Source organism: Pseudonaja textilis, chromosome 3, assembly GCF_049901715.1.
Source record: "Pseudonaja textilis isolate UNSWEBS1 chromosome 3, rPseTex1.2, whole genome shotgun sequence".
NCBI classification, from domain to species: domain Eukaryota; kingdom Metazoa; phylum Chordata; class Lepidosauria; order Squamata; family Elapidae; genus Pseudonaja; species Pseudonaja textilis.
Genome location: NC_141992.1, coordinates 184,983,597 through 185,005,946, shown reverse-complemented (window position 1 = coordinate 185,005,946; position 22,350 = coordinate 184,983,597). Strand labels below are relative to the sequence as shown.

General features: G+C 37.8%; 2 protein-coding genes across 10 annotated transcripts in view; both read left to right on the top strand.

Moving 5' to 3' along the window:
* The first annotated feature begins 629 nt into the window (after positions 1 to 629).
* DSCC1 (DNA replication and sister chromatid cohesion 1) lies at positions 630 to 10,531 on the top strand. 2 transcript variants are annotated; one of them, XM_026703702.2, is made up of 9 exons: positions 630 to 948; positions 1,359 to 1,527; positions 3,120 to 3,254; positions 4,184 to 4,274; positions 5,469 to 5,607; positions 7,472 to 7,524; positions 7,774 to 7,928; positions 8,244 to 8,392; positions 9,392 to 10,531. In XM_026703702.2, exons 1-9 carry the CDS (start codon positions 743 to 745, stop codon positions 9,498 to 9,500), a joined length of 1,206 nt encoding a protein of 401 aa, XP_026559487.2. In that variant the 5' UTR covers positions 630 to 742; the 3' UTR covers positions 9,501 to 10,531. The 2 variants fall into 2 exon arrangements, with proteins under 2 accessions (XP_026559487.2, XP_087787779.1); XM_087931653.1 differs by lacking the exon at positions 3,120 to 3,254 and having other exon boundaries at positions 9,392 to 10,108.
* Positions 10,532 to 11,276: 745 nt separating this feature from the next.
* TAF2 (TATA-box binding protein associated factor 2) overlaps positions 11,277 to 22,350 on the top strand; it is a 61,984-nt gene continuing 50,910 nt past the window's right edge. For 2 of the 8 annotated variants that reach the window (XM_087931662.1, XM_087931660.1), the window contains exons 1-7: positions 11,277 to 12,574; positions 13,924 to 13,981; positions 15,411 to 15,571; positions 17,113 to 17,231; positions 17,969 to 18,110; positions 20,733 to 20,964; positions 21,471 to 21,655. In XM_087931662.1, the coding sequence (XP_087787788.1) occupies positions 20,806 to 20,964; positions 21,471 to 21,655 (344 nt within the window). In that variant the 5' untranslated portion in view covers positions 11,277 to 12,574; positions 13,924 to 13,981; positions 15,411 to 15,571; ... (1 more) ...; positions 17,969 to 18,110; positions 20,733 to 20,805. Of the gene's footprint in view, positions 12,575 to 13,923; positions 13,982 to 15,410; positions 15,572 to 17,112; positions 17,244 to 17,968; positions 18,111 to 20,732; positions 20,965 to 21,470; positions 21,656 to 22,350 lie in introns of all 8 variants that reach the window. The other 6 variants (XM_087931661.1, XM_026703604.2, XM_087931658.1 and 3 more) reach the window with 3 other exon arrangements.

The following is a 22,350-nucleotide window of genomic DNA, read 5'->3' as shown; positions in this document are numbered from 1 at the left end:
CTTAGGCATTTTGTATTTATTTTTGTCACATTCATGTATGTTGCAGGTGGTGATCCTGAGAGCTGCATGCAACAAAATTTCATTTTAATGTATGCCAATTAGTGTACATTCAAAGGGATAATAGTTATTCTATTCTTATACCCTAGCCTATCTCAATCCATTCTTATTCTATTCTCTACTCCAGTTCTACCCCATTCTATTGGTTCTCTCCTTGATGAGTTTCCACCCATTGCTTCTTGTCCTGCCCTCAGGTGCTTTGGAGAATAGCTTGACTCCCTCTTCTTTGGGGCAGTCCCTCAGATATCGAAAAACGGCTATCATGGCGCCCCTAATCCTTTTCATTAAACCAGGCCAAGGGTCTTCAAACTTGACAGCTTTAAGACTTGTGGACTTTAACTCCCAGAATTCCTCCTCCACTCATGTTAGCTCAAGGAATTCTGGGTGTTGAAGTCCGCAAGTCTTCAACTTGCCAAGTTTGAAGGCCCTTGAACTAGACGTATCGAGTTTCCACAAAGGTTCTCCCGGCGTTTCAGCCTGCAGCCCGCTGATCATCTTTGCGGCTCTTCTCAGTCTCAACCGCCGTTTTTGTGGCGCGGTGATTAGCCCCACCCCCCTCTCTTTCGGATTGGGCGCCTAAGCGGCGTAAGGCCCGCCCCCTTTGCATCAACGTTGACGAAACGTGATTTTGGCGCGCTTTCGGAAGAGTCTGTTCTCTTCTCGTCTTTGCCGCTCCTTGTCGGGGATGCCCATGGACTCCGAGGAGAGCAAGCCGCCGAGGATGCGAAGCCGCGAGGAAGTCGATGCAACGCTGCAGGTCGCTAAATTAAACCCCGCGGAGCTGCTTCCGACGGTACAGTGCCTCAGTTTCAGTCCGCAGATCGATGCCGGGGATTACTGCCTTCTGCAGCTGGAGCCGGAGTTATGTCACGAGTTGGAGGCGGGGCGAAGGTACGCGCATGCTCGGCAGGGTCCCCCGGGTGGTAGAGTGTGCTTTAATTTGTCGACTCTACAGCGACACCTAGCAACTGGGAGGGTCATCTGATCTAATTCAAGTAGGGAATTGCATTGCCCACTCACCTCTGCATGTTCCACGTGGTAGAGCAGTATTGCTCAAATTTGGGGAATTCTGGGAGTTGAAGTCCATGCATCTTAAATTTGCCCAAACACAGCATTAGACAGTTCAGCCCGTTTCTGGCTTTTTTCCGTGATTGAGCATTATGATACTACATACATGGAATACTTTGAGAAATTGAATTTTACATTTTTCAGATGTATCAGCCTCCCATCTTTATTTATTGTTACATATTTTTATTGGTCAACACCCTGTAATTTGAACATGCATTTGTTTGTTCCTGCAGCCTGGTGATCCGTGGAGAGAAAAACGAACATGCTGTGATATGCAGTAAGGATAAGACTTACGACATGAAAATAGCAGATACTTCCAATATGTTGCTTTTTATTCCTTCCGGTGAAACTCCAGAGCAGCTTTGTGCAGACAAGGCTACCACTAATATACTCCACCCTGAGGTATTGTGTGCCTGAAGATCCTCTAGAGCAAGTCAAGATCTTTGAAAAGTCATTCTCCTCCCTTTTACAAAAATAAATAAATCGCATTTAATCCTTTTCAAAAGAGTTCAGATTTGTGGATGTGAGAGAACTCTAGTTTATCCAATGAATTAAGTCAGAGCGTTTTATGAGCTAAGAGATGCAATGAATATTTTAGTACTTAGATATATAGTGTATAGGATAATTATTTAAAATAGGCGTATTTATGGGTGGGATCTTGGATTTGAGGACATATAGCAGCTGATTGAATAGGGAACTCAGTAACTTCTCTGGTTTATCAAGAATGTGATATTTGGTAGGATGATGGGCAAATGACAGAACCAGATGAAACGGCCTTTTTTCCCTGTATGGCTCCATGATTCTGTGTTTATAGTTTATTGTCACTGCACCTCATACAATGAAATTAAATACCATCTTCAGTGTACATTATGACTATGAAAATAAACACGAACACACATCCTTCACATTCTATACAATTGAATTGACTTGAAAATCCCAACACCACCCCAACACTGCACTATACAGTAGAATTCAATATAGTTACTGCCCTGGGATAGAAGCTGTTTTTCAGCCTATTTGTCCTTGTTTTTATTATCCTGCACCATCTGCCTGATGGTAATAGTTCAAAAAATGGGTTCCCAGGATGAGATGGATCTTTGAGAATGTTTTGAACTTTCTTAAGGCAGCAGGAGCTATAAAGCTCTTCCAAAGAGGGGAGAGGGCAACCAGTGATCTTCTGGGCTATGACGTTAACCCTCTGGAGTGCTTTCCTATCTGCCACTGTGCAATTGGCAAACCATACACAGGTGCAGTAAGTTATAGCAGTTATTTCTCCAAGAAATGCAATAAGAATAAGTTAAATCTCTCTAAATGCCACTCATTTAAATAGTAAAATTATAACAGACACAATCATAACTTTTCCCTGCTTGCGGCCATCACATATTTTGCTACCTAGGATTGGAAAAAGCAAGGTTAAGATTGCTCAACTTCTCTTTCTGTTTTTTCTCACTTGATAGATCCTGCCATGCATTGGTATTTAAGACAGCAGCTGAAGAGAAATAAAAGCAATACTTTGTTTTAAAAATTTATAGTTGGGGTGGGGGGAAGATGTGTGATACTTTAGATATGGTTGGATTGTAACTCATATCCAGGGATGATGAGATGTCCCAAATATCTGAAAGGCCACAGTGACAATTGAATCTTCCTGTGGTAAAACAGCCAGATGGGTTAAATGGAAGTGGAGCAAATATACCCAAAGGGCTGAAGTTCTAAAGCAATTTTTCTCAACCATGGCAGCTTGAAGATGTATCCGGCTTCAACTCCCAGAATTCCCTATCTAGTGTTCTGGCTGGGGAATTCTGGGAGTTGAAGTCCACACATCTTCAAGCTGCTAAAATTGAGAAACACTGTTCTCAAAGGCAGTCATTTAACAGGCCAAACTTAAGGGCCTTATGCTGTGTTCATTCTCTGCTGCTGCTGATTGATGCAGTTATATCTGCAACTGCCAACTTTACAGATTAGCCTGGCAGTTCTGATGACAGTTCTCGTTGTAGATTGCAGGCTTCTCCAATCATTTTTGGGAACTAAGAAGATGCCGGCCTAAATTGAAGAAACTCAAGAGATTTCTATTGGAAAATCCTTATGAAGGTCCAGATAGTGAAAAAGAGATAATTGATGCAAACTCAAAGGTAATAATTATATAAGGTAAGGATGGATGCATATATAGATGGAAAAGTTATCATGTGCCAAAACAAGATAGTGTTTTTCATAAAGAGACATAAATGTTGTGTAAGAATAAAAATTAAGCAAGGCGTGAATTGCAGTTAGAGAGTACTAATTCATATTAAATTCCCAGGAACGTATGTTTGTATTATTTCCCCACATGGCTAATTGTAAAGGGAGAATATGTTAGGCATGTGTTCATGTATTAATCACCTAAACTTTTTAGCTTGGTGCGTAGGGTAAATATACAACTTCCCATCCATAAAGGTATTCTAATTTGTGTCTCTGGGATCCCAGTTGCTATGGGCTGAGATATTCATTATCAGTGGAGTAATATTTTTCCTTTAGCGGTTTCCCAAGTGCATAATTTATTATTTATTTTATTTATTAAATTTATATGCTGTCCATCTCACTATTCAAGTGACTGCATGGCTTATAATTTCCCTCCTTTCAAAACAAAGTGAACAAAATTTGGCTCCATTCCTTTTGTGCCTTTAAAATCTGATAGGACTAAACATTTTAATTAGTTTTTTTTTTTGCATGTTGGCGCTGTTTTAAGTAGCAAACTGGGTAGCACTTGATTCATCTGTTAAAAGCCCTGAAATATCCTTCCAGCGCAGGTATTAAGCATGTGGCAGAATTCCTGATTCAGTCCGTAACCAAATAGAATTTCAGATTCTCGAAATAAATGAAGCTTAAAATAAAAGTGGGCTTATGAAAGTCCCATTCAGCCTTCAACTTTATACTACCTAGTGACTAAAAGCTGTGAAAACAAAATATTCATAATGAAATTCACAAATACAGTTTTAAACTTTTATTTATATAGCAATTCTGAGGCACTCAGAATAGCATTCAGACTTAAGGAAGACATGTACGTTTCATTTACTTTCTGTAGTATACAACAGAAGACTTCTTAGATTTGGTCCAAGCAAGTGAGGAAGAAATAATGCATCAGCTGAAGATTCTGAAAGCCTGCCAAGTTCAAGGTAGTTTTAGCTACAATGTGGGGCTAGATCCTGTTTCAATGTTTCTTGGAATTACTTATTTAAAGAGAAAATTGCTTACTTCTACTGCAACGGTCCACAACCTTTGCTGCTTGGCAGCTGGGGGAGGAGAACTGGGCCATCTGAAAAGCAGGGTGGTGCACACAAATGTACATGCACAGCTCAGCTTGTGTGAGTGGCGGGCTGGCACAGCTCAGGCAGTTCTGTTGCAGATAGACCACAGTAGTGGGCCACGGGTTGGGGGTTGGGGACTCCTGTTCTACTGTATTTTACTAAAATACAGAATATATTTGTGAGCCTTTGAGCCAGAGTAATATAGAATAACCAGTACATTAAAACTGTTCGCAAGGATCATGAGAATCTTTCAGATGTTTTGACAGTAAATCCATTCATTTGCCGCATTTCGTTTTAAGAGAGCAAAGAGATAAATATATGACTGTTTAAGAATCTTCTTTTTTTAATTACTTGGTAAAATAGCAAAGCACTTCCCCTCCAACAAAGGAGAACATTCGTTAACTCGGGGTTGAAATGAGGAGTCCTTGATGCTCTCTGAGCTTAGTCGTTTTCTTGCAGATGTTTCGTTACCCAAACTAGGTAACATCATCTGTGCCAGTGATGATGATGTTACCTAATTTGGGTAAGGAAAGATTTGCAAAAAAACAACCAAGCTCAGAGAGTACCAAGGATCCCTCACTTCCCATCCAGCTGACTTTTAACACTTTAAATTGAACTTTATGTTCTGCCCAACATACAGTTATGTAAGTTGAATTGTACTCTTCAGTGGAGATATTTGTATGTTTATGTGCATTCATGCGTTTGAATCAATTTTGACTCCTGGCAACTGTCTGAACTTAACCCTATTGTTTTCTTAGCAAGATTTCTCAGAAGTGGTTTGCCATTGTCTCCTTCCAAGGGCTGGGAGAGAGTTACTGGCCCAAGGTCACCCAGCTGCCTTCCTGCCTAAAACGGGACTAGAATTCACAGCCTTCTGTTTTCTAGCCTGGTGCATTAACCATTAGACCAAACTGTCTCTTCTTCAATTGAGCGTGAAGGGAGAAAATAACTAAGCTGGCATCATAACCAGATAAAAGAGTAGGGGGGGAAAATCAACAATGGAGTTGAGCTTTTTATAAAGGATTTTGTAGAATATAGACTAATGCCCTTCTCTGCTTGCAGGATACTGGAGGATTCTAGACTTTGACTATGAGATGAAACTGTTGAATCACGTGACCCAACTAATATATTCAGAGTCCTGGTTGTTCAGTAAAGTCCCTTTAAGTTTATGTGTTCAAGAACTTGGGCCTCTAGAACCCAAGTAAGTTATTTTATTTCTGTGTACTTCATACAAAAAGAATAAGGCTCACCCCATTGTTTATTTGTGAAAAGTTTCTGTTTCGATTATTATATGTTGTTTACAAAATGCCTGTTTTCAAATTTAAAGCTAAGGTAGATAAGGCTGGATTCGTGTGCCAAATCTTTCCTTAATATGGCGTATTTACTAAATTAGATGCAATTACAAATTCATAAAATGTATTAAAACAACCACGTTTCACAAGCCCGTAATGGCTGGATTACACATTGAGCTACATTACAGCCCAAAAAAGTACACCATGTTTATTGTGTGATGCGTGAATCTAGTCTGACATGGATTTAGAATTCATGCCAATCTTTTTTCATGGCAGATAAACTGTACCTTTAATTGGAACAGTTACTAAACAAGGCTGTCATTAAGTGAGGCCTAGTATCAGATCAATTTGGCCTTTACTTGATGAAATCCATTCTTGATGCATTGAACAGCCTTTCCCAGCAGGACCTCCCCAGATATGAATCATTGGTCTTTTGGCTGAGGATTCTATAAATTTTAATCCCAGAACATGTAGTGATTCTCTACATCTAGGGGTACTCTAGGGCAGCAGCCCCCAACCTTTTGGGCACCCGGCACCGATTCCATGGAGAGAGGTTTTTCTATAGATTGGAAGGGGCGTGGTTTTGTGTACTGCCTGCCTCCCACGTATGGGGCTTTGCTTGTTTGCATGGACTGGTTTCTGGCATGCTGTGGACCGGTGCCAATCCATGGTCTGGGGGTTGGGGGCCTCAGCTCTAGTGCAGTGGTCCCCAACCTTTCTGCCTTGGCAGCCCGGTGTGGAGGAGAGGGGATAGCTCCTTGTGAGTGGCAGGCAAGCATGAGTATACACAGCTCCATTTGTGCAACCAGCAGACGGGCAGTTGCACCCACCAATCAGGTGAAGGGAGCTTTGCGCGCGAGTACCAGCAGCTGCTGCTCGCACAAGGGGAGCTTCATGCACGAGCGCAAGATGGTTACCGCTAGTGTGAGGGAAACTTTGCATGCAAGGGGAGCTACACGCTCATGCTCACCCACCAACTGCATGGCCCAGTTACAAACAGGCTGCGGCCCAGGGGTTGGTGACCCCTGTTCTAGTGAACTACCCTGTTTCCCCGAAAATATGACCATGAAAGTAAATCCTAGCCAGATTTTTACACATGCACCCAAAATAAGCCCTAATTAAGATGCTTCCCATTTCAGAGTGGATGGGTAAAAATTAAGCTAGGGTGGGCATAGGGGGTGGAGCTGCCCTACTACCTATCTTTGGACAGTTGTAGCCAGACCTCACAAACCCCGACACCTGCCTTGCCAGCCCATTTCTTCTGCAGCCAGTAAGGCTGGCAAGGCTTTCCTGAAGGGCTCTGTAGCTGATAACAAAGTCCTGGATTGATCTGGAGCTCTGTTATCAGCTGCCGAGGCCTTCAGGAAAGCCTTGCCAGCCACAGAATAAATTCCTGAACACCTCTGACAGCAAAAAGGAGGCTGGGGGCAACAGGTTAGTCAGTGGATGATATCCCCCGAAAATCAGACTTCGTGCCTTTTTTGGTGGCAAAAAAATATAAGACAGGGTCTTATTTTCAGGAAAACATGGTAGGAGAAAACAGTTGTCAGGTTACCTTTAGTGCAAGGGAGTGCATTAGTCTTCAGCATGCCCTATAAACAAGCTCTAAGAGGTGTTATATAAGTGCACCTAAATATTTATCACACATTCAAATAAAATGTGTTCATAAATAATATAAGGATAACCCTAGGTGTCTAGTTCTAAATCAAATTCTGTAGAGAACAAGCTTGCTTATTATATTTTATACTGAAATTAGGCACATTTCTATTTCAGAGAAATGATAGAACACATCCTGGAAAGTTACGGGAAAAAATACATGGATGAAGGTAGGTTTCCTTCATAGCTGCTCATTTTTAATAATGAAGATGATACACCTGGTTAGAATATTCATTAGATCAGGATGTCAGGTTAAAATTCAATGAATGAAGACCTGATAATACCAGATTCAAGGTTAAACTATTGAATTAATTCTGGCATATAATGTTATTTTGAGATTGACGAGTTTTTTTAAAGATACACTTAAGTGTGTGCGACATCTTCCTTAATTACTTGTGGTTGTTAATGCTCCTTCCCAGGTGAGGCTTACTTTGAAATGAATGAAGAGAAGGTGTGTAGAGCAATTGCACAAATGCTCTTACAAAATGCTGTTAAATTTAACCTCTCGGAATTTCAAGAAGTGTGGCAGCAGAGTGTCCCCGAAGGAATGACAACTAGACTGGATCAGTTAAAGGTAACGTGATATGAGATGTGCCACTTCCACAAATGCGCTCAGTCTGGAGCATAAATTTGAAAATCCACAAATATTAGGGTCAGATTAGGACTTCTGGGGATTGGATGGTCTCAAGTCATCTGCATCTTTTAGCCTAAGGTACATCATGAGGTTGATGGAAGGCTGAAACTGTTAAGAAGTTCTCTCATTAAAAGAAAGAACAATACATAAACATAGCAAATGCGCATTTTTGAAATGTTTATTAACTTTATATTTTAATTTACTCATTAAAGGTTTCCTGGACATATTCCAATTTTGATTTTTATTTATTCAAAGGGGTTGGCTCTTGTAGATAGATCTTCTAAACCAGAGATTATTTTCCTGCTGAATGTTGAAGATTTACCAGAAGATGATAATGAAAGATTTAAACACTTGTTCTCTATTCGGGAGAAGTGGACAGAAGCTGATATCACTCCATATATAGAGTAAGTAGTATAACTACAGTCCTGCAACAGTCTAGATAGGGTAAGAAAATGACCTTGAAATATATTATTGAAAGTTAATGATTATTAAGCTAAGGATAATAGAATAAGTGACATATGTGATATAAAATATGAATAAGAATGATTATAAATATATACAAGTTAAATATGTATGATAATATTTTGTGCATGAAGAAATATGTACTCAACTGACACTGGAACAGAAAGAAGGTTTTATGTTTGTTTTTTGTTGTTGTAATAAAAATTAAAAAAAATATTAAAAAACCCCAAAAACCAAACTATGTATGCTGATTTTGGCAGCTACTCAGAAACAACTAATCCTTGCTTTTGTTCGCTATTAGAATTGAAGTATTTTTGGTCCATTGCAAGTATCTTTCTGTTAACCAATGACTTCCTCATTTCCTTTTGCATTCTTTCTTGCAATCATTGCACATTATTTTCTATTTCCCTCTCTAAGTCAAGATTGTATGCTACTTGACACTGTGTACAGGTAGTCCTCAACTTACAACAGTTCATTTAGTGACCATTCAAACAGCATTGAAAAAAGGTGGCTTATGACCATTTTTCACACTTACGATCTTCGTAGCACCCTCATGATCATGTGATCAAAATTCAGGTGCTTGGCAGCCAGTTCATACTTACGACCGTTGTTGTGTCCCAAGGTCATGTGATCACCTTTTAGAACTTTTTGACTGGCAAAATCAATGGGAAAACCAGATTTACTTAACAACCACATTACCAACTTATCAAATGAGTGATTCACTGAACAACTGTGGCAAGAAAGGTTGTAAAATGGAGCAAAATTCACTTAACAAATGTTTCACTTCACAACAGACATTTTGGGCTCAATTATGGTCATATTTTGTGGACTACCTGTATTGAAATACAGTGTTATTGATGATTTTGTACTTTGCCTTAGAATATTGAAATTGTTAAAATGATTTTGGAAAATACATTTTTAAAAATCCTTCTATTTTACAGGGATTTATGCTCAGAGAAGCAAAAAATTGGCACACTTCTAACGAAATACGCTCGTTCTTCAATGCAGAATGGACTCAAAGTTTATAATTCAAGAAGACCCATTTCCTAAGAATTATTTCAACAAAGCTGGGGCTGAAAATATTCTAAACACCGTCAACTGGTAGATCAATTTTTTTGTGGTTTTGCCACATAGTTTAAGACCCACAATTTTCTGTGAGGCATCTAATAATATTAGGAGTTCTTGAGAGTTCTTTACTGTTGAAACTGATATTTCTAGAAAAATGTAAATAGCAATATATGAGTATTTTATTCAACTCTTTTCTGTATTTTGTTTAAATTAAATCTGTATTAAAATTTTAAAAATTGTATAGATTAAAACACACACTGCAAAGAAGATCCATTTAAGATAGATAGAGGATGGTTTTCTTTAATCTTTTCTTTATATTAACTAACATTTAAACCTGATCTTTGGAAAAACTAAATCAGTCTATCTGGACGCAATTCTGCTATTTGGTTTGTAGCTTACAGAATTCTAGACAGTCTAGTTTCCAACTGATATTCTGATATAGTTCAACGTAGTTGGAGCATATCTTTGCCTTTGCTTTATTTCCTTTTCTGACATCAACTTTTATAATATGAGCTTTTTGTTTTTTGTTTGCTTTTCTTTCTGAAGAGTCTTACTCTTAAGTAAATTAGATAAAATGTTGAATAAACCTGACTCAGTGTATGGACTAATACTGAATGTCAGGAAAAAAATGGGATATACAGAAACATAAAATGCAATACAGGTAGACTTACAAGCACAATTGAGCCCCACATTTCTGTTGCTAAGTGAGACATTTGTTAAGTTTTGCCCCATTTTGACCTTTCTTTCCAGTTAAGTGAATCACTTAACATCGCAGTTGTTAAGTTAGTAATGTATTTATTAAGTGTATCTGGCTTCCCATTGACCTGTCAGAAGGTGGCCTATGCACCCAGAAGACTGCAACGGTCATAAATATGAGTCAGTTGCCAAGCGTCTGAATTTGGATTATGATCATGGGGAATGCTGCAATGGCCGTAAGTGTGAAAACCCGTCAAGTCACCTTTTTTCAGTGCCGTTATACCTTCGAGCAGTCATTAAATGAACTGTTGTAAGTTGAGGACTACCTGTGCTTATTCTCAACCTTTTCCATGTATATGTAAACCTCATAGTATTTATGTGACCAAATCCCATTCTTTAAAATACTGCCTTCTAATTTAACACTCAAAGGTGTTAAGCCTTCAGAACTGAAGAAGCTTCTTGGATGAGAAGCGAAACATCTTCAAAGAAAAACCAGAAAATTCAGTTGCCTCTTGGGGGAAAAAAAAAACAACACCTTGGAGACAACCATTGCCTGAATGACTGAGAATCATAGACCAGAGGTCTCCAAACTTGGCAACTTTAAGACTTGTGGACTTCAACTCCCAGAATTCTTTTAGCTGGCTGGAGAATTCTGGGAGTTGAAGTCCACAAGCCTTAAAGTTGCCAAGTTTGGAGACTCCTGCTTTATAGACCTTAAAAAACAACTTGAGTGTTGTTACAGATGCCTAAAAAATGAAGTAAGCAATGCTGCATTGCTCGCCTTCAAAAATACGCGCGAAATAATCCCCCGCCAACGCTGAGCGTGATTGGTTTCGCTCAGCCAATCGCAGCCTTTCCCCCTCTACCAATGAGCTTCCTAGTTTGTGACGCATGCGCGCTGCCTTCCTTTGAAATAGTTTCTCTACTGCGCATGGGTCATTCCCTTCGGTTTCCCTTTCTTCTCGTCTCGCTTATCTTGAGCGACTGTGATTCCGGACCTGAAAGCAAGAGGGCGATAACTGCAGAGAAGGTCTAATAGAAGGAGAGTTTGACCTTTGCCCCGGGGTGAAAGATCAAAAGTCGCAGGGAATATGGCGCCCAATATGTCTAACGAAAGGAAGGTGCCGATCCGCCGTGGGGAAGTGGCTTAAGGAGAGCCGCCAAGCCTCGCTCATCTCCGTGGAGTTGCGGACGTGGAGACGTCTCTCGCAGGCCGCCTGCTCGAGAGGAAACATCTCTGCGACTTTCTCCTGGAGGGTTTAAACGCCGCTGTTTTCAGAAGACGCCTGTGACTTCCCGGAATATCGCTCGCTTTTCTCAGTGGTTCTCATTAAGAGCCGCCGTTTCCCCTCCGAACAAGCTTCCTTGCCTGTCGGAGGTCCCTGCCGCCTCTCCTTCTCCGGTGCAGCTGGAGCCCCATTGCGTTGGCCTCCTTTTCCTCTCACCAGCCTAACTTGCTGTGAATTGATATCTCCAAACTTGCTTTGAACCCCTCAGGAAAATGTCCGGGCGACCTTAAGAAGCCTTTTGAGAAGACCTGGCAGCTGGACGTACCCTTTACTTAAGTCAGATGTTCCCTTGGTGATTAAATCCAAATGGTTGCTAAGGATCAAAAGATTATAATAGAAAGTCCCCACACAATAAGTCTGGAAATATTGTAAGATTACCTGGAAGTGATTCCGACCGGATTTGTAGTTGGAACATATTCAGCTATGAAGATTACTTTAATGTCCTTTTCTCCAGATGTGAATAGCGCTAACAATTCAGCCTAAAAATATTTGGTGATACGATACAACTTGCTGTTATAAAGAGGAGAAGCCTTTGCACTGCATAACTAAATGGCTGTAGAAAATGTTTTAACAGTTTGATTTGGATGCTAAGAGCTGCTACTTATAAGATAAATATTTTAAATACAACAATATAAATCTGCCGTTCTGTAACTACCAGAGGAAATTTTTTAAAGAAGAAATGGTTCCTTGCTTTGTTACATATAATTACATCACATTATAATCTTGAATATGAGGTGTAAATATCCGAGTCTTAGGAATCAGTGTTACTAAGTTTCTGGTTTAAATAATTCCTTAAGTTGATCATACACATTTTTTACATTTATTTTTCTATTTTTAAATGGGTAATAGTGCCTCTGGATGTTTCTTCAGGTTGTTTTAAGATTCACTGTCAAAAATGCTTTCTTACAAAAAACTTGTCAAAAAAGGAAGAATTGAAAGTACTTTTGTAAAGACTGCTAAAGAGGATGATGATATGTGTTTGATTTTCACCAAAATTTAGTACTTCTCTTCATCATGAACAGAAAGAAAGGAGACAAAGGGTTTGAGAGCCCAAGACCTTATAAATTATAAGTATACTTAACTATAGTTTCCTTTTTAAATTATCATGAAGTATCTTTGAAATGTCCAATGTCTTATTTGTTGAAGACTGGTATGAACAATAAATAAGAAAATTGTTGAACTTATATTTTAATGAATAGATGTCAATTTCATATAAGATAGAATTCATCTTTGTGGGGGGGACTTGTGCCATATCTGGGATATAGCTTTTTATTTATATTAGAATAACTTTATTTAAGAATAACTTTGTGCCTAGAGGCAATATGCAGCATGTTCCCGCAATCAATTTGGACTGGATTTTTAGTATGAGTTTTATGAATTACTTAGACTAATGTAGTCAGAACATAAATACAGATAGTCCTTGACTTACAACAGTTAATTTAGTGACCATTCAAAGTTATAATGGCACTAAAAAGTGACTTGTGACAATTTTTCACACTTAAAACCTTTGTAGCATCCCTGTGGTCATATGATCAAAATTCAGATACTTGGCAATTGACACCTGACTGTTGCAGTGTCCCGGGGACATGTGATCATTTTTTGTGATCTTCTGACAAAGTGAATGGGAAAGCCAGATTCGCTTAACAATCATGTTATTAACTGCAGTTATTCACTGAATAACTGTGGCAAGAAAGGTGGTAAAATAAGCAAAATTAACTTGACAGGTGTGTCACTTAACAACAAAAATTTGGAGCTCAATTGTGATTGTAAGTTGAGGACTACCTGTACATTTAACAGGTCTCTTTGTTTCACACAGTTCTCTATAAGGTATTGCGTTGATTTCAGCATAGGGCTGTACTTGGATTATTTATTGCTATGTATAGTTACTCTGATCAGTCAAGAAAGCTGAGACAATTGAGAATTTGGGGAGAAATAAGTATGACATATTCTTGTAGTGAACTGGATAGTTGAAATCTGGAAATCTTTCACTAACATTCTGATAATTCTTATCTAAAATTTGGTGAGAAAGGAAAGCTTTGATGTCAGGGAAATAATTTACCACCCTAGTTCAAAACATTAAGAAACATACATTTTTGAACTGTTTTAATGAATGAAAATGAAATTTCAGTGTGTTTATACTGTTAGTGCTAAATGTATTTTATATCTACACGTTGTATATATCTTTTTAATTAAATGTGAAATAAGGCATAGTGAAAATACTTTTTGTCTAGACTTAGCCATAGGCACTCTTGAACTGAAACATTCCATGGAAATATTTTTATAGGCCTCTTAAAATATTAGGTTATGCACAGCATGCCCAAAAGATGAGCTAGGAATTTGTTTTTATTACCAAATGTTAAGTATGTCTGTTAACCTAGATTTATCAAAATCTTTATTTTGAATTTTCCTTTTTTTCCTAGCACAACCCATCAGGTGATTTGCATCAACAGCATAAATTTTCAGAGAAAATCTGTTGTTGTAAGTATGTTAAGAACGATAGATTACTAATGGATACCAAACCTTCCTTCCTTACTGAGAGCAATTTAGTTTCTTCATCTCAGATAGACTCAGTTAAAAAAAATAGATCAAAGGGAAACATTTCTGACTTAATGCCTTGTGGCATAGACTGCAGATAGATAGCTTCACATGTGGCACATTAATGATTTTTCTTGATTTCATCACAATTAGCAGATTCAGAAATCATGCTAGGCTTTTTTTTTTTTTTTGTAGTTTGGTGGTTTTATTGTGTTTCTCAGAGTTTTACCCTTAAATAGAAGGCATACAAATGTTTTAAAATAAATAAAATATTAGGGGATTAACAATGAATCTAAAGTCGTAGTCTGATATTCTATAAGATCTTGTTTCAAATCTCTGCTTAGCCATTCAACTTGTTTAGGGCATCTTCAGAGAGAAGATGTGAAAAAAAGAAATAATTTTGTTTCACACTGTCTATTTGCATTAATTATTCTTTGTTTGAGTTTTGCTTTTTTTATAGCAGTAGTCCAAATCTTAGTTTGAATATTTCACATGTAGATTTTTTGGTGAGCTAAACTCATTTTGTAAGTTAATTGAAAAGAGAATCAGCATATGCTTTTCCTTCTAAGATTGAGATTTATGAAACAATACATGGGCTTTAATCTCTGTGTTGGAATTCTTTTACTGATCAAGAAAAGGAGGATTTTGTGATTTTGCTCCAATAGTCATTACTGACTATAGGGGACTTTTCTTAGGCGCATTGAGCCAGAGCTGTCTGAAGAAATTTCCACGGTCATGTGGCCAGCATATCACAGAGTGCTGTTACTGATCAATAGTGTATTGCAATTCTAATGATTGTGTTTCATTTTTGAAAAGGAGAATGCAATTCCAAAAAGTAATATTAGAAATGCCAGTGAGAAAGCGGAAGTTCATCAAATGATAGAGAACTCTTTTTTTTAATGCTGTAAATAAAGGTCTGCATGAAATAGAAAATATGTTTTGCTTTGATTCAGAAGCAAACCATTGCATTCTAAAAGTTCTGCTAACAGTTTTGGATCACCTATCCAAAGAAGAAAGAAAATCCAGAAAAGTTTGATTGAGTTTTAGCTGTGAATAAAATTCAGAGGGATGCCAGAGTGAACAGGCAGAGCAGGTTGGGGCAAGACTGAAATTCTTTCTTGCTTTTACCCGGCCTCAATTTTCCTAATATCTTCTTATCCCTCCCTCCCCTATTTTACCTGAGATGCAAATGTATCAGCATTGCATAAATATCATAAGTTTCGTTTGGGTGCAGATCAATCCAAACCAGCTGTTCCTTGCACACTCATTTGTGCACATCTTGTTTTATAAAAAACAAACAACTTTAATTATAATCTTTTTGTGCTAATTATATAAAGTATGACTGACATGGGATTTCTTTTTTTTTTTGTAGGGCTATGTGGAGCTGACAATATTTCCAACAGTTGCAAACTTGAATAGAATTAAGCTGAACAGTAAGCAATGCAGGATATATAGAGTTAGAGTCAATGATTTGGAAGCAGCTTTTATTTATAATGACCCAACACTGGAAGTTTGTCACAGTGAGTCAAAACAGTAAGTAACAGGTCACACTGATTAATGTCCTATCAGTCATTATGGCAGAATATAAATTGGATTTCAGAACTACAGATGCCTTTTAAATAGAGATGTTTTGGAATGCAGATGTTTGGCAATAATAACTACCAATAGAAACTTCTTGTACTATATTATATTTTGGGAAAGTTGAAACAGCATCACTGAATTAATTAAAATTAAATTCAAGGTCTCTAATACTTTTTGTTCATGGTGGTCATTTTGTGCAGTTCATAACTTGCTATAGAGAAAGTATTGGACCATTTAGTCATTATGAGCATTTTCATGTCATGTAGTAGAAATATTTAAAAAAATTACAGAGATATTTTAATACCATAGGACTCTCCAATTTTAGTAGCTGTATTGTTCTTAATTTCTACCTAGCCAAAATAAGCTGTTCTGAATCACGTTTTGTTGAATACAAAGTGGAGGAATCTTTTGCCCTTCAGATACTATAGAACCGCAGCTCCCAATATCCTTCATAGTGTGTGAGGGTACTGAGAGTTTATGTTATTTTGAGGAGGAAAAGCAAGATGAAAATAAGCAACAAAAAACTAAAATGAAAATAATAACGAAGATTTTTTAAAGACTAGGCCTTGCTCACCTTCACCATGAAAACCAGCTGGGTGACTTCGGGTACTAGTCATCGTCTCTCAGTTCAACCCACCTCACAGGGTTGTAGAGAAAATAGGAGGAAATGTGATGGGTATGTTTGCTGCCGTGAGATATTTGTACAAATAATAAAGGTGAGATGCAAGTAAATAAATTAAAAAAAATCCAGATCAAGGTGTTGATGATTACCTTTAAAGCACTGCATGGCATGGGTCTAGGCCACCTGAGAAACAGGCTCACCCTGATGGGATTAGCCCTTTTCAGCTGGCAGGGTTCAGAAGAAGAGCCTTTTCTGTGGTGGCTCCCACCCTCTGGAACATCATGCCTGGAACTTCAAAGTGATGTCCACACCTATCCTTTTGGCCTTCCGAGAGGCCTTGAAAACATGGTTCTGCCATTTAGCCCAGGGCCCCAATGGAGGTGTGGTACTTTGAAGGTTTCTAATAAGAGTAGATAATACCCCATCTCTTTTCTGTGCACACTTTGCTCCCTTCCTTTCCATCCTGATTAGTTTTATTTTTATTGAACGTTATAAATTTATGATCCTTATTTACTTTAATGTTTTATAGTGCATTGTGATTGAATGTCTGTAAGCCAGATAGATGGATGTGGGTGAACGGATTCATGGATGGTTTGCTCCATGTGCTGAATCCATATTATGAGAATATACAATACGTGATAGTTTTCTTGGGGTTTTCTTAAAACACTTCACATGTTCTATGGTTATTGAATGGCTTTTCCAGGGTGTTAGAAGAATGTATCGTCTTAGAAACGTAGTACTTGCTGGAGGATTTATTACTTTGGAATGCTGTTTCGTTGTTTTGGGGAGGAGCTGCTTCCAAAATGTGGATTGCCTTTTCTTAATCCAGTTTTTGCTGAAACTTGAAATAATCCACCCATTCACGTTACAGGCGAAATCTCAACTACTTTTCCAATGCCTATGCTGCTGCAGTCAGTGCTGTGGATCCAGATGCTGGAAATGGAGAGTTGTGTATTAAGGTGCCATCAGAGCTTTGGAAGCATGCTGATGGTACAGTACAAGGTCCTACCGATTTGTGAAATAAATGTTTGTTTTATTTACTTAGATTTATTTCTTCATTCAGTTTCTGTAGCCACCCAACTCTCAACCAGGTGACCACAGGTAGTCCTTGATTTATGAACCACAATTGCGCCCAACATTTCTGTTGTTAAGCAAGGCAGTTAAGTGAGTTTTCTTCCCATTATGATCTCCTTTTTTTTGCCACCGTTGTTAAGCATATCCCTCCCTTTATGGAATCATGCAGTCTGGGTTCCCCCATTGACTTTGCTTGTCGGAAGCCAGCTCGGAAGGTTAGAAATGAACCCAGGACGGTGCAACCGCCATAAATACATGCCAGTTGCCAGACGCGTGAATTTTGATCACGTGACCACGGGGATGCTGCAACGTTTGTAAATGTGAAAACTGGTTATCAGTCCCTTTTTTTCAGTGCTGTCGTAACTTCAAACAGTCACTAAATGAATGGTTACCATCCCCATAATCACGTGATCAAAATCTGGGCGCTTGGCAACCAGCATTTCCCCCCCTTTTTTCAGTACCATTGTAACTTTGAATGATTGCTAAATGAATGATTGTAAGATGAGGACTACCTATATATATTTATAGGATTCCTACTTTCAGCAGCCTACTTTTCTCTTTCCAAATAAGTTAATATTATAAATGCAGAATTCTCAGTGATGACTATATATACACATTTTAAAGCAGTGGTCTTTTTTTTTTAACTGCTCCAGAATTAAAAGTGTTAAAGATACACATCAACTTTTCTTTGGATCAACCAAAAGGAGGTTTACATTTTGTGGTACCTAATGTGGAAGGCAGCTTGGCGGAAAGAGGCGCCCACGTTTTCTCTTGTGGTTATCAAAACTCTACAAGGTGAGATTTGGGCAATCTTATTCTCCTGGTAGAAGTAATTTTCCTGGTGTGTGCATTTCTCTCTGTTGTATATGTGGGAAAGTGTTGAAACAAGCCCATTTTGCTTCAGTTATTTAAGGATTTCTAAGTCACGAGAAAAAAGAATATATTGGCAAGGACTATTCGGTTCAATGCAATTTTCAAAACAAAGGTAAATAGCGTTATATAGTTCTTGCGTATGTAACTAAATACATTTATTTATTTTTTCTATTTATTTATTTTTGTTTGATGGTGCGCCATCAAGTCGCTATCAACTCTTAGCAACCACCTAGATTTTCTCCCATGGCAGTCTGTCCTTAACCTGGTCTTTGAGGTCTTCCACCTGAGTCCATCCACCTTGCTACTGGTCATCCTTCCATCTTTCCTAATAGTAGAGTGTTCTCCAGACAGCTAGTGCTTCATATAATGTGCTCAAAGTAGGGTAATTTGAACCTGGTCATTTGTGTTTCGAGTGAGAACTCTGGATTGATTTGTTCAGTTGTCTGTTTTCTTGCCTGTCTATAGCATTCTCGGATTTCTTCTCCAAAGTCCAACACATGAATATTCTTCCCATCCTAAATGTCCATGGAGATTCATGGTTGTCCCAAAGATGCTTTTTCAAGAGGCAACTGGACTTTCTGGTTTTTCTTTGAAGATGTTTCATTTCTCATCCAAGAAGAAGAGCTGAAGAAGCTTCTTGGATGAGAGGCAAAACATCTTCAAAGAAAAACCAGAAGGTCCAGTTGCCTCTTGAAAAAATGCCTTTGGATATCCTACTTCTTCAAAGGCCAACTTTCACTTCCATTGAATGTTACAGGGAATTCCCTTACCAGAATGAATCTGATCTTTGTGGATAGAGACACATCCCAGTATTTAAATAACTTTTCCAAAGTCTTTATGGCTGCTGAACCCAGTGCTTGTCCATCACATATATCTTGCCTGGTTGTTCCTTTGCTGTTGATGATTGATCCTAAAAGTCAGAAGCTATTGATACCTTCATTCTTAATTGTTGTACCGTCTGGGAAATTCTTGGAGCTAAAGTCCAAACATTTGAAAGTTGTCAAACATGAAAAACATTGTTCCAATGTACCTTAGAAGTTGACATCTCTACTATGCAGTATTTTAGAATACTCATTCCATCTTCGTTTAATCTCCATTGAATTGGTTGCTATTCTTCTTGCTCTAATGTAGAAAGTTTTTACTTTATAGTAATGTGCAAAAAATTACAGTTGAAGTGTTGATATTTTAAAAGTACTTAAAAGTTAAAATTGGTGGTATAGTTAAAATCTGTTTCTTACAATAAGTATTCAGTATTGCCTTAATTAATCTATTGTTTTTCAACTAGTTCAGATAAAACTAGCATTCAGATAGAACTATTATTATTATGCCATTGTACATGATCTCTAATGACCTCTAATTCTGAATTAAAAGTTTGAGACCAGCATATTATTTACTTGAACAGATGTCTGTCAGTGTAGCAAGGTACATGCTTTTTTCCTCATTTTGATTGCAAACAAGTCAATTAAGGTATTTCCCCCAAAGTAAGATATGCACATTCATTTAACATGGATTACTGAACAATGTGGTGTTTTTTTCTTGATAGGATATTATGGTCACTGAAACCATTATCTTCAACCAAAAATACATTAACAAATGTTCTTTGCTGTACAGACTCCTGAAATATTATCATAAAATAATAATTTAATAGAAATCCTAGAGAGGTCCAAGTTTAGTAGTGTAAGACTGCATCCTGACGTTTAAATGCTTTTATCTATGGATATTTCTAAACAAATAGTTCTTACTGCTTCTGATAAAAAAAAAATAGTGCAGCAATTACATAGTTTACCTTCTTGATAAATTTATTGTCTATAAAAAAGGCAGTACAATTAATACAGGAAGCCTCATTAAGAACTCAGTTAAAAAAGGCAGATTTATGGTACTTCTTGAGGTAAGCAGTTCTTGTATCTTTTTGTTTATTGATACAATCCAGTAAGGGGACAGATTTTACTTAGGATCCATGACAGCTGCTTATACAATCACTGTTAATGCAGCTATAGTGTTGTTTCAACGATTTAGTCCTGTCCGACTTTTGTTGACTTTATAGGCAAGTGCTCTGCATGCTACCCTGCCAAGCACATCTTCTTTCATTTGTTGGATGTTCAACTTTGTATCAGATTTGATGTTATCAAGCCAACGTGTCCTTTGCTTGCTCCTTCTTGTTCCACTAACCATTCCTACCTTCTCCAATGAATTTGCATACATGACATGGCCAAAGTAAACCGGACGTAATCTTACGATTTTAGCTTTTGGTAACGTGCCTGATTTTATATTATTTTGGCTTTCCATGACATATGCAATAAATTATGTTTAATACAATTATATACTTTGGGTAAACATCTCACAGTATTTTAAGAAATTAGCCTAATATTAAGGAAAGAAATAAAAAATCCCTTGCTTGGTGCAAGTTTTTAAGATTTTTGTTGGTTCTAATTATACTATTATTTATTGTGGGCTTTGATGATTTCACTCCATCTATTAATGCAACTGTGGCTTCTCTTTATTGTGTAAATACTAATTATTTCTATTTTTCAATTTTCTCTCTAGGTTCTGGTTTCCTTGTGTTGATTCATATTCAGAACTCTGCACATGGAAACTGGAATATACTGTCGACGCCACAATGGTAGCAGTCTCAAACGGTGATTTAGTGGAAACTGTTTACACTCACGATATGAGAAAGAAGACTTTCCATTATATGCTGCCAATACCCACTGCTGCATCTAACATCTCCTTGGCTATTGGACCATTTGAAATTCTTGTCGATCCATACATGCACGAGGTAATGCTTTTGGACGAGTTTATTTTGATTTAATATTGAAATAGATTTGTGTTAGTGTTATGTTTGGGTAATGTGGTTGAGATATCATTTTTGTTGCATTATTCATATACAAAATTTAAGAGAGTTTAATACAATACATATTGTTGGCAAGTCTTAATTTTCAAAGCTAGAGTTGAATAAGGAGACAAATATATTGATAACAAATTTCTCCCAGCCTTTGTCCTTTTTCTGTTTTTGCAAAAAACAGTGACATTTCATTAATTTTTAGTTACCTGATTCCATACAATTTTCCAGTATTAATGTTACTTTTTACTATATGCAACTTGTTTGCCAAGGCCATTCATTCAGGGTTATCATTGATGTCCTTTCACTGGCTTTCTAAAGTATTCTAATATGTTCTGTAGGACATGCCAAACATTGCTGAGTTAAAAGTTATTCCTGTTCTTGCTCTAATTACCATCCAATTATTAAATTACATGTTCTGTTCTTTCTATTATTTATTCTAGGTCACCCATTTTTGTTTACCCCAACTTCTTCCCCTGCTCAAACATACTACATCATATCTCCATGAAGTATTTGAATTCTATGAAGAGATACTTACTTGTCGTTACCCTTACTCCTGCTTCAAAACAGTTTTTGTAGATGAGGCCTATGTTGAAGTAGCTGCTTATGCTTCTATGAGCATCTTTAGGTTGGTATTTATTATAACAGTAACCCATTGAAACCCTAACCCTGTCTGAACAAAAATGATCATGGTTTGTTTGTTGGACTGTCCTTAAAGATAACTTCAAAACTGCAGGTGACACTGGATGCAGCTGTTTGCTTTCTAGTTAGAATTAGTCAATTTAGTAAAATAACCTCAGTTTGTAAGAATTTTGTCACAAATTGGTTGTCAGTAGGTTTCCAGGTCCAATTGAAGGTGCTGCTGATAGCAACAGCACTTAGACTTATATACCGCATCACAGTGCTTTACAGCCCCCTCTAAGAGTTTACAGAGATAGCATATTACCCCCAACAATCTGGGTCCTCATTTTATGACTTTGGAAGGATAGAAAGCTGAGTCAACTTGAGCCAGTGAGAATTGAACTGCTGGCAGCTGGCAGTCAGCAGAACTAGTCTGCAATACTGCATTCTAACCACCGCACCCCCACGGCTCTTACTTGATTATCTATAAAGTACTGTTATCTGCCTAACTGCCTTCTTCGGAAAGTGCGGTGCTTGGTGCTCTCTGAGCTTGGTTGTTTTCTTGCAGACGTTTCATTACTCAACTAGGTAACATCAGTGCGATGTTACCCTAGTTTGAGTAATAAAACATCAACAGGAAAACAGCCAAGCTCAGAAAGCATCAAGGACCTCTCATTTGAAACCTGAGCTACAGGTTTCATT